The 17,503-nt window shown below is 44.8% G+C and overlaps 1 protein-coding gene across 2 annotated transcripts in view; it reads left to right on the top strand.

Moving 5' to 3' along the window:
- Positions 1–17,503, top strand: part of ABCA12 (ATP binding cassette subfamily A member 12) — a 78,844-nt gene that overhangs the window by 36,750 nt on the left and 24,591 nt on the right. For both annotated transcript variants that reach the window (XM_030231500.2, XM_050987603.1), the window contains exons 19-34: positions 534–673; positions 1,228–1,347; positions 2,464–2,554; positions 3,887–4,066; positions 4,934–5,240; positions 7,231–7,345; positions 8,646–8,975; positions 9,814–9,883; positions 9,985–10,119; positions 10,785–10,940; positions 11,680–11,857; positions 13,349–13,567; positions 14,217–14,413; positions 14,994–15,154; positions 15,875–16,099; positions 16,868–17,006. In XM_030231500.2, coding sequence (XP_030087360.2) covers positions 534–673; positions 1,228–1,347; positions 2,464–2,554; positions 3,887–4,066; positions 4,934–5,240; positions 7,231–7,345; positions 8,646–8,975; positions 9,814–9,883; positions 9,985–10,119; positions 10,785–10,940; positions 11,680–11,857; positions 13,349–13,567; positions 14,217–14,413; positions 14,994–15,154; positions 15,875–16,099; positions 16,868–17,006 — 2,763 coding nt within the window. The remainder of the gene's footprint in view (positions 1–533; positions 674–1,227; positions 1,348–2,463; positions 2,555–3,886; positions 4,067–4,933; positions 5,241–7,230; positions 7,346–8,645; positions 8,976–9,813; positions 9,884–9,984; positions 10,120–10,784; positions 10,941–11,679; positions 11,858–13,348; positions 13,568–14,216; positions 14,414–14,993; positions 15,155–15,874; positions 16,100–16,867; positions 17,007–17,503) is intronic.

The following is a 17,503-nucleotide window of genomic DNA, read 5'->3' as shown; positions in this document are numbered from 1 at the left end:
CCAGACAGATCTAGTGCTGAGCTATTCTCCATATGTCTCTGAGGGCTGTAAGTGCTCATTATTTATGGTAGCTGAAGATCTGCACTGCCCTAATTATTGGTGGTTTATTTCCATAAGTGTTCAAAGGGAAAACTGCCTGTGCAGCAGAGCAGTGCTTGACACTGCACTGTCTCCCTTTTGTTGATGATCTGGTCCTAGGGCTCGACAGGTCACTGCTTTTTCTTGATGTGTAGTTTTTCTGACTGTACTGACATTATTAGCTCCTCTGAGTTCACAAAACTCCATTTAACCTTCAAGCAGATAATGTTGGCTCGAGCAGCGAGACTCTTGTTGTCTTGAGTTCAGCAACAGGAGATCTTGGGGGGGGATTGCTTTTGTCAAGATGCATTAGATCAGTCAGTGAAGAGGGCCCTGAAGTCATTCACTGGCCACAGCAACAAACTGGGCAGATGGGAGAAAAAACACCCTGGCAGCTTTCTTGTGTCTGGATTGTTTGTTCTCTGTGCAATTTGTTTGCTTATCTCTCCTTGCAGCCCCATTTTGCTTATCCTTTTACCTGGACCTGGTCAAGACCCCCACTGGAGCTTTGATTTGGTCTTTCTTGAAACCAATGGTGCTTGGGAAGATCCTTTTCACACCAGATACCCCAGAAACTCGAGCAATCATGGGAAAGGTATGGCTCTGCTCCAGGATACACCCACTGCACAGGGCTGTAATTTGTCTAGCACAAGCTTGTTTCCCTGGGAAGCAGAGGGCTGCTTTCCTACTGCTTGGAGTATTCATCAAATTCTCTTTTCCTACTTGCCTTGCTGTAGCCACATGAGTCATCTTTTGTCTTTGGTTGAATCTTCCCTCCAGAAGCTGCTGTTGCTCTAATATTTATAGAATAATTGCTTGAGGTCTTCAGCTTATCAAGTTTCACCCCCATATTTTCAGCCAGTAGGAGAGATGTGTCTCCCAGGACAAATGCTGTAACCAGTGCTTGTTCACAGGCAGACCAGAGGCAGAAGGAAAGCAGATATTCAAGGCATGCTCTAAATATAACATTTTTAAGTAATTGCATAAATTCAGTGTGTTAAGGGGTATTTTGCCAAACAATGAGAGGATGCTAGGAAAAATCCTAAGGAAAACAAATTTGATCTCAACTGTTTTTTGTTTTATTTAGTGGTTAAAATCTGTAAGATAATGAATAAATTAATCCTTTTATGTTGTGGGTTTCTTTTGTAGTCAAATGCAACCCTGGAGCAGATGGCTGAGTTAGCCCTGAAGTCCCAGGAGTGGCTGGACCAGTCTCCTGTCATCCTGAATTCACTGACTAAGTTAAACCAGACAGTTCCAATGATCAAGGTATGGCTTCCTACCTCTCCTCTGCCTCTTTCCAGGAGGGAACTGAGAGGATGGATTTGTTCACTGAAGTAAACTGGGGTTCAGTTTACTTCAGACCTCTCAGGGTGTCCTGGACTTCACAGTTTCTGTGCCTGCCTGTTCCCTTAACAGAGATGCTCCTGACTCACCTTCCCCTGCAAATTCTCTTTCTCAAATGAGCTGTTTGTAATATGCTCCCTGACCCTGGCTGTGCTGGGGCCTGCTGGAGGGCTAAGATGAGCAGGGAACACTCTTCAGTTTGTAAATTAACTTTCTGCTTGATGGACTGATCCAGCCAGCCAAGACCAGGCAAGAAATGAATTTTTCAGAAAATGAAACAGTATCTATAATAAGCATGTAGTTCTGGGTACACACATAAGAGCTAGAAGATGTTTTGTACCTCAGTGAATGTAAATAAAATTTCTTTTTCCCCCTCCTAAGAAGCCTAGCCTTGCTTGGATACAGAAAGCAGTAGACTGTCATGTCACCCACACTTGTTCCTCATTCTTTCTAGTAAAAATTGTCTCCTTTTCTTACAAAAATGAGATCCCTGGAAGCCAAAAGCATTAGCAGTTAATTTTAGGGGCTGGAATTCATTCTAATTTCCATGGCACTAAGAGAAAATCCAGAGTGGAATATACAAAGGTGAAATTAAATATTCTCTGCTGATTGTAGTCATTGGTGGAATAATGAAATATTCAGCCAAAGAAAAACCTGTGCTGATCTCCAAGTTCAGTTTTGGTTGCCTGTGCATTGTGCACTGGCTGTGTTCTCAAGACTTAAACAGACACAAGGGAAATTTACTTCTAGAATAACTAAAATGATCCATGGTTTTTTGGATGAGACTCTAGTGCCTGGTGGAGACTCAGTGGGTCCTTTCTTGACTCAGAGCAGCACTGACTTGGACTCAGAGAGCTCTCCATGACATTCCCATTGCTGGCATTTCCCCATCCTGATGCAGACTGAAGGGAGTAGGGAGGGGGCTCTACAAATGCCCAGTGAAGGCAGCTGCTCTCTTGTGGTTTAGAATTACACAGTGGGTGAGCTCAAGAAGCTTCTGGTCAAACTGATGCTTTGTCTTTCTCTGCTTGATGATAGAACGCCCTGCAGAATCCCTTTGTGCAGGTTTTTATCAAGCTGATGGTGGATTTGGATGCAGCTGAGCTCCTGAGTCAGATAAATGAGCTGGGTAAGTGTGTCCATGATGTGCTGCCCTCTTCCTTCTTTGTACTTCAGGCCTGGGAGCTCCAGAGTCAGCCAGCTGCAGCCATCCCATAATCTGCTCTTCTCTGGCCATGGGCAAGGCAATCCCAGCTGTGATGCAGAAATCTTCCAGGAAAAAGACTCTTAGAGAGCAAAGTGCTGGTGTGGAGAGATGTTTCCCCTGGGTGTTCAGGGCTGGGGGATGGGAGGCTTTGCCGCGGTGTGTGGCCACTGGAGGACACTGTTTAGCCGTAATTATGGCTCCAAATGAGCTACCTGGGACTCGCTGGAAAATGTTGTGGAGAGCTCCCTTGCATCGCAGCGAGGTTCAGATGAAAAGTTCTCCAGGGCAGAAGAGCCAGGGATCAGATAAATGTACCCAGGCTGATGGAGCCAGAGGCATCAATGCAGGAGATGCTCTGTTGCAGTTTGCTGTTCTCTGGTGGGCCTGCAAGGCCCTCCAAGGTGACATTTGCTGCTGTGCACTGTGAGAATCACCAGTAACAGTGGTGGTGGGTACATCCCCTGTGAGTGCACAGCATGGGGATCACAGTCCCTTCCTGCCAGCCTGGCTGTCCCTACCTGCTGTTGCAGTGAGTGGCCAGGCATGTCACCATAAATCTGAACTGTGCCAGCAAAGCCCAGCAGCAGCCAAGAGTGATTATGGTCTGTTGCAGTCATTTACATCCAGTTGGTGATGACCCCTGTGTTATTCAGGAGCAGCAGCTCCTGCCTTAACTCCCCATAAAGCCACGGTGCCTGCAGCAGCTGTTCCATATTAGTTACCTTGCATTATGCAGCCACCTTTGAAACCTGCCAGCACACAGCAGCATCTTTATTAACTGCAGCATCAGGTTCAGTCCACACATCAGCACAGCACTCACAGCTCTGCCTTGATGTGCTTGGATAAAGCATGTCCTCCCCTGAGACACAGCAGCTCAAAAGGAGAGTTGATTACTCCTAAACCAGAGGGTGTGGAAGGAATGGTGAGCACCATGTGCGTGTCTAAAGCCTCAGCAGGTTAGTGGGGACTTCTGATTTGGGATGGCTGTCACATCCCAGTGCTGGCATCCTCCCAAAGGCAAACTCACCAGCATATTACAAATGATTAACATAAAAACTGGGTCAACAGCATGCCTTCATTGCATTGCTGAGTGCAGAAATGTATTTCACACTGCATATTTAGCATGATGGCTTTTGGTTTGTTTTCTTTCCTCTTGTCTGGTGTCATCATCAGTGTGAAGGAGTGGAAAGAGGGAGTGGGATTTTTGCTGGGTGTAGTGATGCTGGAAGGTTTGTTTGTGGGGTTTTTCCCTAGATGATATCCGGCTGGAGCTGCAGAACAATGCTGATGTTGTTGAGCAGCTGAACACCTTGGCTGCCCTGGCTGTGAACGTCTCCTCCTGCGTCTCCTTCAACCGCATCCGGGCAGTGCAGGACTTGGACGAGATGGAAGCGGTGGCTAAGGAGCTCTTCCTGAAGAACGAGCTGTTTGCAAGTATGTGACAGTCCCAAATCCCCCTGACAGTTCCATTTTGCCTGATAGAGTGTGGGAATGCAGCATAAAATATTTGGGTTTTTCACCAGCAGCTGTTGTCTTCACAGCTCCCAGCACATTGCAGTTGATTTGGAGCCAAGTGTGTGTGGGACCTTTTCATACCTTCTCTTCCCTTACACCTCCCCTGGCTGTGGTCAGCTGGTGATTCCTCTTGGTTAATTCTCAGTTTGAATAAAATCCCACAGCCCCAAGGTGATCTTTGTGCAGCCATTTCCTTTCAAGCTGCTACGGGAAAAGGTGCTTTAATCAAGAAAGGTATCACAGAATCATTCAGGTTGGAAAAGACCTTTAAGATCCTCAAGTCCAAATTTGAGGCAATTCAATTTATTAGAAGGTCATAAATCACTTGAGATATTCCAGCCCAGCACTGTAATGGTGTATTGGATCTTCTAAGTCACACTTTTCACATTTGTGGGATTGGATTGTGGAATCAGACAGCAGAGAAGGGTGGAAGGAGCAGGAAACAGGAACTTACATTTGTATCATTAATACATCTTAATACTTAAAGATTAGATCCACTCATAAATCCTCTGACCTGTTTGGTTTTATACTTTGATAGAAACTTCTGCTTCTCTTGTAACTTCAACCCCTGGTAATATTTGTCCTTTCCCATTTGTCCTTTCCCATAGTAGCAGTGTTCTTCTCTGTTTGTCCTCCCATCTATCATATGTTTTTATATGGAATAATCAAGAAAAATGTTCTGGCTAGAAAAATTTCTGTGAAGAAGCCTTGTAAAAATGAGGAGTTCCTACATATCTGTGTGTGCTGTCAACTCCTAAGGAAATCCTTTTCCCTTTCCTTTCCCAGGTATCATTTTCAAGCTGCCTTCAAGGCCTGGCCACTCAGTTGCTGGGGGCCTGTCCCTCCCTCCTGTGCTCAACTACACCATCAGGATGAGCAGCAGGATCACTCAAACCACCAACAGAATCCGGGAACGCATCTGGACCGTGGGCCCGCACAACTCCACCTCCCAGAGCCAGATCTACAGCAGGGCCTTCATCTACATCCAGGACAGCATTGAAAGGGCCATCATTGAACTGCAGACTGGCAAGAAACCAGAGGAAATAGCTGTTCAGGTCCAGGCCATGCCCTACCCCTGCTACAACAAGGACATGTAAGTTTGGGTGGCTTTTGCCTTCATGCTTTGTGCTAACTCATCTTGTATTGCTTAATACTATACTCACATAGCATGAAAATAATTTAATTCTGTTCTGTTGGGTTTTTTTTCTCCAGGGGCTGAACAAAACAGGCAATTTTTGACCCTAAGATGGTCTGTTTAGTTTGCCTAATCTTTTGGTTTCAGTGCTCTTTTTATACCTGGATTGTGGTGGGAACTGTAGGTTTTACAGCAGGTAAAACTCCCTGTCCCTGTTTTACTGCTCATAGTGGGGTTGAGAGTTGGCAGAACTTGGTTAAGTATGAGTTTGGCTTGTTCTGCAGGTGTTCACATGAAGACAATGCAGCAGAACTTAAAATATTGATTTTTTTGGGGGGGGGAAAAAAAGGGTGCCTAGGTTTATGAGCTTTGCAGTGGCCAAACTGAGTGGAAAACACACAGGGAAGGGATTTCAGTGTCCATCAGGGAGCACTGGAGGATGTCCAGCAGAAGTACTGATAGATGTGAGGATCACTGTGCCCTGACTGAGGCTCTCCCTTGGGACAAAGGGATAGGCTGGACCTGGGAGCTTTTCCTACTGAAAAACCTCCGTGCCAACTGCATGAGCCAAAAGATTTTTTGGGAGCTAGAAGAAATCATTTAGGAGTACAGCAGAGCTGTTCATCTCCTGTGTCAGCTGTCACTGCAGAGAGCTGGGCACCTATAACCCTTCCTCAGGGGAGCAGCAAGTGGGGCTCCCAGGACACAGACAGAAGCATCCAAACCCAGTTCTGCAGCAAATTCCTGGGTTACTGCTGAGAGAGAGTTTTGTGCAGTAATTAACTGCCTGCTGGAAGCACTGACTCCAGTGCTCCCTGCTCCTTTTTGTTCTTGGCCTGCTGGGAAAACCACTTGCCTTTGGGTTTCTCTCTCCCCAGCCCAGGTTCAGAGGGAGGTGTTTGCTCAATTAATACAATACCTTAAGGCTTTGGATTTGCATTCAGAAGAAATCATCACAAAATGTCTGCTTACTGATTGTTATAGCACAGTTATCATCCTGGAGAGAAAAGGGGGGAGAATATATAAATATATATAAATATAAATATATATAAACCAGTACATAAGAGGTGTTGGGCTATGCTGAATTTTTAGGAGCCTTTCTGCTGAATTTTTAGGAGCCTTTAATGGTTCTTTATAAATAAGGCTTCATTTGCATGGAAACATTTCCTAAAATGCTGGTTTATAGGAAATTTTCAGCTTTACAGGTAAAAAGAAAAGTTTGAAAACAAATGTAATGTTCATTTCTCACTGTCCTTGTACATTGTTCCAGGAATAACACTGGTTGTGGGTTTTAAGGCAGGTTTAGAAATTAAGGAGGAAAATAGAAGCCCTGCAGATGCAATGAAGGGGAGCTCCTGCTATAAAAACTTGCTTTCCATGTAAAAAGGAGAAATTTAATTTTGGCCATTGTTTTGGGTTTTCTTTTTTCTTCTCACATTTGGCATTAGAAGGTTTTAACTAAAATGAGGAGCCAAGAAATGTGCCCTGGGTCTGCCTGTCCTGTGGGGTGGCAGGACAGACAACCTGTAGGAAAGCACCCCCATCCAGACTCCAACACCAGGAAATATGGCCTGATCATGAAATTTGGCCATTTTATCTGGGAATTATGTTTCCAAGTGGAATGCAGCCCATCAGAGAGCCGGGAGATGCCATTGCCCTTGGTGCTTCCTGCTCCTGCCAGTGGTGCTGCTGAGCAAGGAAATCCCTCTGCAACATTAAAAAAACCCAAATTCTGAGCAGTCAGGAGTTTGATGAATAGAAAATCCAATGCAGTGGCAAAGGAGTCTTTTTTTTTTTTTTTTTTGTAATTAATAATTTTACTACACATTTTAAAATATAAGCATGTCTTTTCCTGTGCCAGAGTATTGTTCTGAAAAATATATTCTTGTGTAAAGCCTTAATCCAAAACATTTTGTATTCAGCTAAAGCCTGCTTTTGCTTTTTACAGGTTCTTAACCAGTGTGACCTACTCTCTTCCATTTGCTCTGATGGCTGCCTGGGTGCTGTTTATAGCTGATTTTGTTAAAACACTTGTTCAGGAGAAAGATCTGAGGCTTTATGAGGTATGGGGAAACTTTCTGGGGCGTGCAGAATTATAAACAGATTTTCCTTATTCGTGGTTAGTGTGTCTGATGTTCAATATTAAATGGAGCAAAACAAGCATTAAGGGAAATATTCCAGATACCTATTGTTTGACCTGCAGTGTGTGAATTCTGACATTATAGCCAAGCTCAAAGCCATGGAAATGCAGAGTGTTTGCCCTTCAAGTGGAGGGAATATTGCTTTGCAGTGCTGAACACAGGAAACATGGGCATCTCACAAAATTACAGGGTTTCTGAAGATTTAAAGCTCTCTAAAAATTGACTTTGAGTCATACCTACTGGGGACAAAGACATGAAAAGTGACTTATTTCCTATCCTTGAAGTTATTATACTTAATATTTCAGAAGGTGCTACATATTACATCAGCTCCTCTGAAATGAAGTTCTTCATTCAGGTTGCCTGTTGGGAAAGAAATGACATTGAGACATTGGGAATTTATTAAATGAACTCAGGTTTTCAGTGTGATCACTGTCAACAGAGATGAACAGCAAAGAACTTTTGTCAAACTAAGCTTCAGCAAGCAACAAAAGCTTTGAGCAGATTTGTTTTTTATCCAACACCATGGTAACAAATACAGATTCACCAAAAACACTTCCAAGAAAGGACACTGTGACCTGTGATGAGATGGAAAATGAATGAACCCCAGGGTGTGCTCCCTGGCAGCCCTCTGCTCTAATTTAGGCATTTTCTCCAAGGATCAGGGCATCACTAATCTTTTTAGCTGTGTAATAATCCACAAGAAAACACCAGCACATGTAATCTCTTCTGCATTTATCAATACAAATTTACACTTTCATGCAAGTATGGGGAATTAATTATCAGCTAATATAAATTAATATTTCCTCCTTCTGACCATAGCAATTGAGCTGTTATTTTTTTCTGTCTTGGGGTTGTGTGAGAAAGGTCTGGTTTCAAAGACATTTGAGAGCTTTTAGGCTTAAGCCACTGGATCAATTATTATTTTTAAAAACAACCAAAAGGCTTTAGAAAACTTACAAATCTGAGGCCAGAAGCTGCTTTGGAGCCTGTGGGCTGTGACATTTGATCCTTGCAGGTCCTGTCTGGGCTGTTCTTTTCCAACAGACTGCTTTGCAAATCTTGGGCATTCCTGAAATGGGAGTGCAGGGTTTGTCCCTGGACAGAACAAGCATGGTCTGGTTGCAGAAGCTGGAAAAAGAAATCATTCAATATCAACAGAAAGATCTCTTCATTTCTCTGGAATGCCACTTGTGATTGTTATTTTTTACCTTCCTCTGTGCAGTACATGAAGATGATGGGTGTCAATGCCAGCAGCCATTTCATCGCCTGGTTCATCGAGTGCGCCGTCTTCCTCCTGATTACTGTCACCTTCCTCATTGTTGTCCTGAAAGTGGGTGAGATCCTTCCCAAAACAGACACAGCACTCCTCTTCCTGTACCTGATGGACTACAGCCTGTCCATCATAGCCATGAGCTACTTCATCAGTGTTTTCTTCAACAACACCAACATCGCTGCCTTGGTGGGCAGCCTCGTCTACATCCTCACCTTCTTCCCCTTCATCGTGCTGCTCGTCATCGAGAACCACCTGAGCTTCTCTGCCAAGAGCCTCCTGGTGAGTTCTGCTTCTCCTCATTCCCAGGCAGTGTGTGGAGGCAGGAACCTCAGTACACTCCAGCTCTTTCTGTATCTCGTGCCTTTCTGAATTCCATCACCAGTGGTGACAGGCATGCTAGGAGAGTTGGCCATGGCCCTTTTTAGGGACACCTGGAATTAGCTGCATCCCCTGACTGAAGGCACTCCTTGTGGATTTTTAGTGAGTTCCCACCTGCCAGCTGGATCACAGTAATTTGAGTTATGTACTTTCCCCTTTGGAATTGCAAAGGAAAATGGGCTGCTTTTATCCACTGAAAAACCAGGCTGTCTCAGTGAGGGGTTTGGGTAGCAGGGCCAGCTTTGCTCATTGCTGCTTCAGATCATCCTCTGGCTTCCTGTGTCTCAAATTCCTACCCATGGGAGTAGATGTAGAGCCTTGTTTCTTACCAAGGGGCAGAGTAGGAAGGTTTTAGGTTCCAGAAGCCAGACTCGTCACCAAATTCAGGAAATGACATCTATTAATGCAAGTGGTAAAAGAATGACTCCATGAGGTCTTTCTCAAGCACTGCTGTATTTCAAAAGCCTAAAATAAAGTCCTACATGAGGGAGGAAGCTGCATCCTGGGTGTGGAAGCAAAAGTCAAGCCCTAAGGAGACATTTCAGCCTATCACCAGGTAACATTTCCCATCACAGGCCTGGTCCAGTGCTCCTTGTGACTGCTGGGGAAAAAACAAACCCAACACTCATTTTTCTGGCTATTGGAATAACCCAGTGAAGTACCTGATTGGTTGACTGACCTGACTTCTCTTTGAGACTAATTCAAATGTTTCTTGTTTTCAATTTTGTTTATTCCCCAGAGTCTGTTGTCTCCAACTGCCTTCAGTTATGCAAGTCAATACATTGCTCGCTACGAGGCACAGGGCATAGGTGAGTTTGTGGCTGACAAAGCCAGGCTTTGAGCTCTCCTGTGGGTGCTGTTTCACTGGCTGAGAGGGCTTCTGATTGTATTTCTCAATTCCTCTCTGCAGGACTGCAGTGGGACAACATGTACAAGTCCCCAATGATTGGAGACAACACCTCCTTTGGTTGGATGTGCTGGCTCATTCTGATAGACTCCTTCATTTACTTCATCCTGGGGTGGTACATCAGGAATGTTTTCCCAGGTAAGGATGCAAAGCATGGAGGGTGGTGCTGTAGCACCTCTTTTGGAGAACAGTGAGCACAGAGCTGGCTGAGGCAGTGAGACAGTGCACACACACTCTGTCCCAGGCCAAAGGGAGCATGACTTTGTGGGTGTCTGAGCCTGTTAATGGCACTGAGAGAGCACAGCAAGGGAGAATTAGGGTTTCTCAGCCTGTCACTGGGGTAGGTGGGTCTCCTGAAGAAGCTGAAGCCAAGGACACAGGAGGGTGTGACTGCAGTCTGGTGGGTGAGAGTGGAGCATGTTAGACTGCATTTGTCAGCTGAGTGATTTGGAGCTGTGTTACTTACATCATTTGGTTTCAAAAAGTAATTCTTGCCTTGGGCAAGAGCCAGTACATTTGTCTTTTGCTTTTCTTCCCCACCTAATGAAGCAGTCCACTGGCATACAGAAATCTACCCAGTGGAAAATGTGAAGTTTTCCTGCCCTCCAGCTATGGAGTTACTCAGAATAACAAATTAGTGAGTGTTTCCTATTGTGCCAATCAGAAAAAGTCTCTACAAAGTCCTGGTAGTGCATGAACATATCAAGAAATCTCTGTGAAGTTAATTTTTGCTATTTTGAGTGCACCCCAACAGTGGCACTTCCTGAGGAACAGACAGCTGAATGAGACTCCTGTTCCTGCAGGTAGATATGGCATGGCTGCTCCCTGGTACTTCCCACTGCTTCCATCTTACTGGATTGAGTACAACAGCTACCTGCCCTTCTGGAATGAGAAACAAAGATGCCTGCTCTTCTCCAAGCTGATGTTGAGGAAAGAAGTCACCCTCCCCAACAAGATATGTATGTGGATACTAGAAGGGGTACCAATAATAACTTCTATTTTGGGTAAACAAAGGCAAATTTGTAAAGAGGCACCATACTCAGAAAACACCATTGATTGTTACTTTGAAGCACAGGAAAAATTGAAAGCTGTTCCTCACATGAATGGAGATCTGGCCCTTAAATTATGTTTGTTCTTTCTATTTGTTGTGGAGAGTCAGTACTGATTTTCACACTCATATTCATGTGTGTTCTAGTTGGGCAGTTATCTTCCATGCCTGTCTCTCTGTGTAGAAATACACTTTGGTTTGGGCAAGCAAATACAGGTTTCCACTTGGCAAAGGGCACGTGTGCTTCCTTGCTTACCCTTTAAATATTTAGCCTGTGGAATATTGAGATCACACATAAAAGCTTGCTGGTTGCACCTAACTGAAAATAACTCTGTAGTTTTGCTTCATGTCCTCTAACTTTGTGTGCTTGTCTGGTATAAATAAAGTTAGGTGCTCTGAAACACCTAAATATGAGACCTTTTCAGAAGTGATTAATGCCTGTTGTCAGGAGTTATTAGAAGCTTCAGAAGTAGAAAGGAAAACAATCTCAGAGAGTTCAAAATGATACAGATCCAGTGGCATGTTCTCAATGTTCCTGGCTGAAAGGCACCTGCCTCTGCTGTATTTTGGTTTGCTCTGAGATGAAAAAAGTAGCACAACACCTGCTGGAGTGCAGTAAGTGTCCCTGACCCTTCTGTTTGGTGTCCAAGGTGCCCCCCACCCTCACGTGGAACCGGAGCCCACCGACCTCACCTTGGGAGTGTCCCTCCATGGCATAACAAAGGTTTATGGATCCAAAGCTGCAGTGGACAACCTCAGCCTCAACTTTTATGAAGGGAATATCACTTCCCTGCTGGGACACAATGGAGCTGGGAAAACTACAACCATGTGTGTATCCTTTAAAGCAGCTCTTTTTTATCCTGTGGGGTGTGGTTGGGTGAGCAAGAGGGCAAGTGGGGCTGTGCTGCAGTGGGAGACTGAGGAAGGTGTTTCACTAGGCCAAATCTCTCCTGTAGTTTCATCTTGGCCTCAGGAGTTCCTTCATCTGTTAGAATTCTTTAGGTTCTAAAAGGTCCTTTTTCTACTTAGGAACATGCTTTTTAATCTGCTGAGATACCTGGGATCCACAGCACAGCAGCTGTTCAGGTGTTCTGTGCCATGGCCTGGGGTTAGGTTGTTCTGGAGCCCATGGGGAGCTCATGCACACACCAAAGCTGAAGTGATTCTAGCAAGAAAACTTAATAAAGATACACTTCAGCTGTCCAGAGTCATGTGTTGGCTGGGCTGGAATGGCAGGGGATTAATGCATTGGCCTTTCAGCCTTGCTGTTTATAAATTATTATTTGACTTGTTAGATAACAGCACTAAAACAGACCTGTAGAACTTGATTTTTCCACTGATATATATGTGCATATCTCTGAAAGGAACATTAAGCTGATAAATAGAAGCCTCAGAAGAGCCAAAATCAGTAAGACAGATGTGTGCTTCACCTCAGCTTATTATCAATTCACCTCAGATTCTGTTTGCAAAGTGTAGCAAAGGTGATATGCAGAAAAGTATAAAACCTTCCTGAAACTTAGCACGGGCTTCAAATCCTGAGTAAGGTCACAAGTTTCTGCTTTTAAATGATGGTTTGAAGTCCCAGGAGAAAGGAAAAACTCTGTGAAGGTGAAGGGTGGTCTGAGATGCATCTTCTCCCTTTAGTCCCTGCAGGACAGCAGCAAAAATGAGCTGTAATGTGCAAGTAGTTATTCTGAGCAGAGGGAGTTTGACTCAGCTCCTGCTTGGTGGGTGATTATTTGCTTGAAGTAGATGAAAGTGCTGCCCACTGTGAGGTGTCTCATGGAGAAGTCCTCTCCCATTTCTCATGAATAATGGCAGTGAAATCAGGTCTGCATGCTCTCTGATTAGTCAGATGAAGAGGTGGTTTTCAGTCTCAGCTGTGGTTACAATCTGAGGCCGTGTGGGCACTCCAGACAAACCCCAGAGAACCAGGAGTAACTGCATTCTGGGAATTCCCAGTAATTAAACTGGAAGTCAAGGGCATTCCTGAGTGTGTGGGATGTGGGTCTGACCTAGGGAGAGGGAGGCTGCAGCAGGTAAAAGGAGAGCTGAGGAGTAGCCAGGGTGAGCTTGGAGCTTGGCCCTGCAATCCCACAGAGGGGAACAGGGATGGCCATGGATGTTCATTTGCCTCTGCTCTGCCAGAGCATGGCTGGACAGCAGGACACACAGTGGGCAGTGGTGTCTGCCTGGAAGGAGTGGGAGGGGGATACAAGGAAACCTTGAAAGTGGTGACAGCTCCAAGGCCACATGGAAAAAATTACCCATGGCTTCCTCCTTTTTCTAACTTCCCCTTTCTATTTCTTTTCCCTTCAGATCTATTTTGACTGGGTTGTTCCCTACATCATCAGGCACAATCTTTGTGTATGGCAAAGACATCAGGACTGACCAGGAGGTGATCAGGAAGAACATGGGGGTGTGCATGCAGCACAACGTGCTCTTCAACTACCTCACCACCAAGGAGCACCTGCTGCTCTATGGCTACATCAAAGTCCCTCACTGCAGCAAACAAGAGCTCTACCAAGAAGTGAAGAGGTATAAAATAGCAGAGAAGGGAGAGAGGGCTGTCAAAATGGTTGTGTGGTGGTGCCAGCCCCCCTGCAAAGCTCAAAATCGTGGATTGGAGGTTTTGTTGCAGCTCCAGCTTAGGGTTCAAATGGTGCCTTGCTCCAACTAGAGGAATACATTGATACCTGTGCTGTAAGAAAACAATACCTCTTCTCCAGGGTGTTTACAGGCTGCTGTGGCAATTATTTGGAGATGAATTTATAGGCCTAAGGGGCTACTCCTTGCTGCTTTACAGTTTGCCCTGGGAAGAGATTTAATCAACCAGTCAGAAAGATGATGTTGGCTTTATTGGTTCTGCAGAGAAATGAAGCAGCCAGAACATCCCAGGGAGTTTGGATCTTGGTGTCTCAGTTGATGGGGTTGAGCCTTTAACCTTGACTTGTCAGATGAAAACTGACTGAAAACTTTGAAAACATCCTCAAAAATATTTTAAATTAAAATCCCAGTGACTGACTGCAGGGTGACTCTACACTGTGACCACTCAGCAGAGCAGTCCATACTTGAGCAGGTTACAGTTTTTTTCCAGTTACAGTTTTTTCAGATATTTTCAGATTCCCTGCTTGGTAAAGATACATGAAGGACAACTTTTGGCAGTTGTTTTCCCTCTGTTTTGCAGGACTTTGAAGGAGACTGGGCTGTACAGCCATCGTCACAAGCTGGCTGGCACCCTGTCAGGGGGCATGAAGAGGAAGTTATCCATAGCCATTGCTCTGCTGGGGGGATCCAGGGTGGTGATCCTGGATGAACCAACCACGGGTGTGGATCCCTGCTCCAGGAGGAGTATTTGGGAAATCATCTCCAAGAATAAAAAAGGTACTGTGATGAGAGATTGCCCAGAGACAAAGGGGATTTGTGTCACTTTACAAAGATGGTACCAGTGGATTTGAATTGAGGGTTTTGGAGGCCAGAGAGAAAAAAATTTGGCAGACTGGGATTTTGCAATTCTGGAGGTTGCTTTCTGTGAATTCACAGTGTCATTTAAAAAATAAATTCACCATAGAACACAGCTTACAATACTGTAAAATTTGTCTCTCTTGTTGCCTTTCATCTGATTTCACTAATAATTACCCAAAAATGCAGTTGATTTTCACCTGATACTCTGGGTTCCCTCATTCAGTGAGGCTTTCAGCTGTCTCACTGTTGAGATAAGGACAGATCTGACCTGAATGTGATAAAATAAAATTGCTATAAACATTCATTGTTTTGATTTAACAATGTGGACTTATTTGCCATGGGCTGATCCAGAGCAAGGGGAAGCTCTGGACCCCTGCAATTATATTGTGTAGGGAAATACAGAAATTTATGAGGAAGAAAAGAAAATAACCCAAATCCTTCTAAAATCCAGTTTTGCCATAAAACCAGGTGTCCATTTTGTGGTGACTGTGTTTTCCAGGCAGAACCATCATTCTCTCCACACATCACCTGGATGAAGCAGAGGTGCTGAGTGACCGGATCGCCTTCCTAGAGCATGGAGGGCTCAAATGTTGTGGCTCCCCTTTCTACCTGAAGGAAACCTTTGGGGATGGCTACCACCTGACCCTCACCAAAAAGAAGGTTTGTGTCTGAGCTGGTCCTGGAGCTCCTGGCAGCTCTGTCTCTAAGGGAGTCATCAGGGCTGGTTGAGGGATGTGTTTGGAGGAGCTGAGTGATCTCCATGGTCTTGTGAAAACAGCAATGTCAGTGCTCTGCTTTGGTGAAGAAGAACAGGGTCTCCTGGAAGGTTAAAGGCAAGGGTGCAGCATGAGAACTCTGGAGGAATAAAGCAGATGGAAAGAGCCCATCCATAGTGTCTGGCCTGGATCAAAGTGTTCTGCTTGCAAAGAGTGGGGAATTCTGTTCTTGCTAGCATTTATTACAGTGCTGTTGGTAGCCCCAGCACACAGGTACCATGAGAGACCAGCCCCTCTTCCAGACAGAGAAAATGAAAAAAGACCCATGAGCAAGCCCATTTTTCATGGGAAAAAGAGTGAGTTTGGGCTGGCAGCCACGTTCTGCTCTGTTGTACTACAAACCTCTAGCACTGCAAAGTAGTTGGTTCAGCCCAACCTGCTGAGGTTATGGATGGACCAAGATGGGAGACTGTCACAAATCCCTTTTTCAAGGGCCAGAAACCCACCTTCATCTGCTTTTCATATTTACCCTGACATGCTGGATAGCTGGACTGAGATCACTTACTAGTTATGCTGTGGGACAGGATTTGGGCTACATCCCGCAGGAGAAAACTTGACCTTGCAGCCTTCTCAGTGACCACAGAGTGTTTTCCTCCTTTTTCAGAACATGCTAGAGGAATGTGACACCACAGCAGTGACCTCCTTGATCCAATCCTATCTCCCAGAGGCTTATCTGAAGGAGGATATTGGTGGGGAGCTGGTGTATGTGCTTCCCCCCTTCAAGTCCACAGTGTCAGGGGCCTACCAGGCTCTCCTCAGAGCCCTGGACACCAGCTTGAATGATCTCCACCTGGGATGCTACGGGATTTCCAACACAACTGTGGAAGAGGTATGAGCTCAGGAGCTGCTGGATTTGCTGAATTGTCATGGAGATTCATTTCACAGCACTGTGTGGCTCTGCTCCCTGGGCATGTTAGGAATTCCATGAGGGTTTCAGGCAGGGAGGAAGGGGTTACACTGAGGTACACATCTATAAATCTATATAAATCTGTATATACTAATGCTGTCTCACCTTGCTGACAGCCTTTTGATGTTTTACCCAGAAAATGAGGCACTGGAGTTTGACTGAGGAGAGAGTAACACAGGCACCTTTCTGCCCATGGGGAATCTCTGGTCAAATAAACACATTTAATTGCATCAGAAATAAAAAGGATATTATTACCAGTGATGACCTGTGTCTTGCAGGAGGGAGGGAGGGAGATTGTTACCCTCCTGCTCAGAATTTCTTGCTTTCTTTTAAGATGTTTTCCTAAGGCAGCAAGAATCAGTTGTACATCATGTCCCATGTGCCATGACTGCACACTCCCAGCATGGAGGCAGTGGGATTGTCAGGAGCTACAGGGTGAATATCCCAGGGAAACAGGTTTGAGTTTCCACTGCTGCAACAGAACAGAGATAGGAGGTGACAGGGAGTTGGACAACAATTTTACATGGAAAAAAAAGTTAATTTCTCTCACACAAAGGGAATAGAAAGAGAATTATTGTACATAACTGCTGCACCAACTACAGCTGCAAAGCAGGAGAGTGGATTCTGGTAATTGTTTTGGTAAATGAAGTCATTTGAACAAATTTTCCTTCCTATTTTCTTGCTCCATAGGTGTTCCTCAATCTGACAAAAGAGCTTGTGAAGGACCAGCAAGAAGATGCTGTGCTGCCCCATCAGCTGCCTGGAGCCAGTGGTCACACTGGTGGTGACGAAATGTCTGTGAGCACAGACACCTTCACAGAAAGAGATGGTACTCAATCACTTACAGGGTTTATTCCAGATTTACTGCAGATGCAAACACTGACAGATGGACTGATTTGAGCTCCCTGTCTTCTTTCTTTGTTGAAAACCACATTTCACCCAGCCAGGAATCACAAAACTTATAAATCACTGGAAATACAGCACTCATCAGTCCTTTAGGTCCCCTGCTTTGGAACAGTCTGAATCACAGGATAAATTACTGAAGGGGTTTTGTTTGCATCTGCTTTCCTTTAAATTGATCCAGGTTTTAATCTAATCAAATACAGCATGTGGGTGAAAGAGTGAATGTGTACCTCTGAAACTAATTGCTGTCATAGATGTAGAGGATCATTGTCCCATAAATAGTAGAATTGGAAAGAAACTTCATGGAAATCCTTTAGTGTGTTGGAAAAGCAGCACAGCTCTGAACTGGGTCCTCCTTAATGCTTTTTGCTGTGCCCCAGACATTGCAGTATGAAGGAGCCCAAGGGAGCAGACAGTGGGGTA

Source organism: Serinus canaria, assembly GCF_022539315.1.
Source record: "Serinus canaria isolate serCan28SL12 chromosome 7 unlocalized genomic scaffold, serCan2020 HiC_scaffold_29, whole genome shotgun sequence".
NCBI lineage: Eukaryota > Metazoa > Chordata > Aves > Passeriformes > Fringillidae > Serinus > Serinus canaria.
This window is presented reverse-complemented; position numbering and strand designations above follow the sequence as displayed.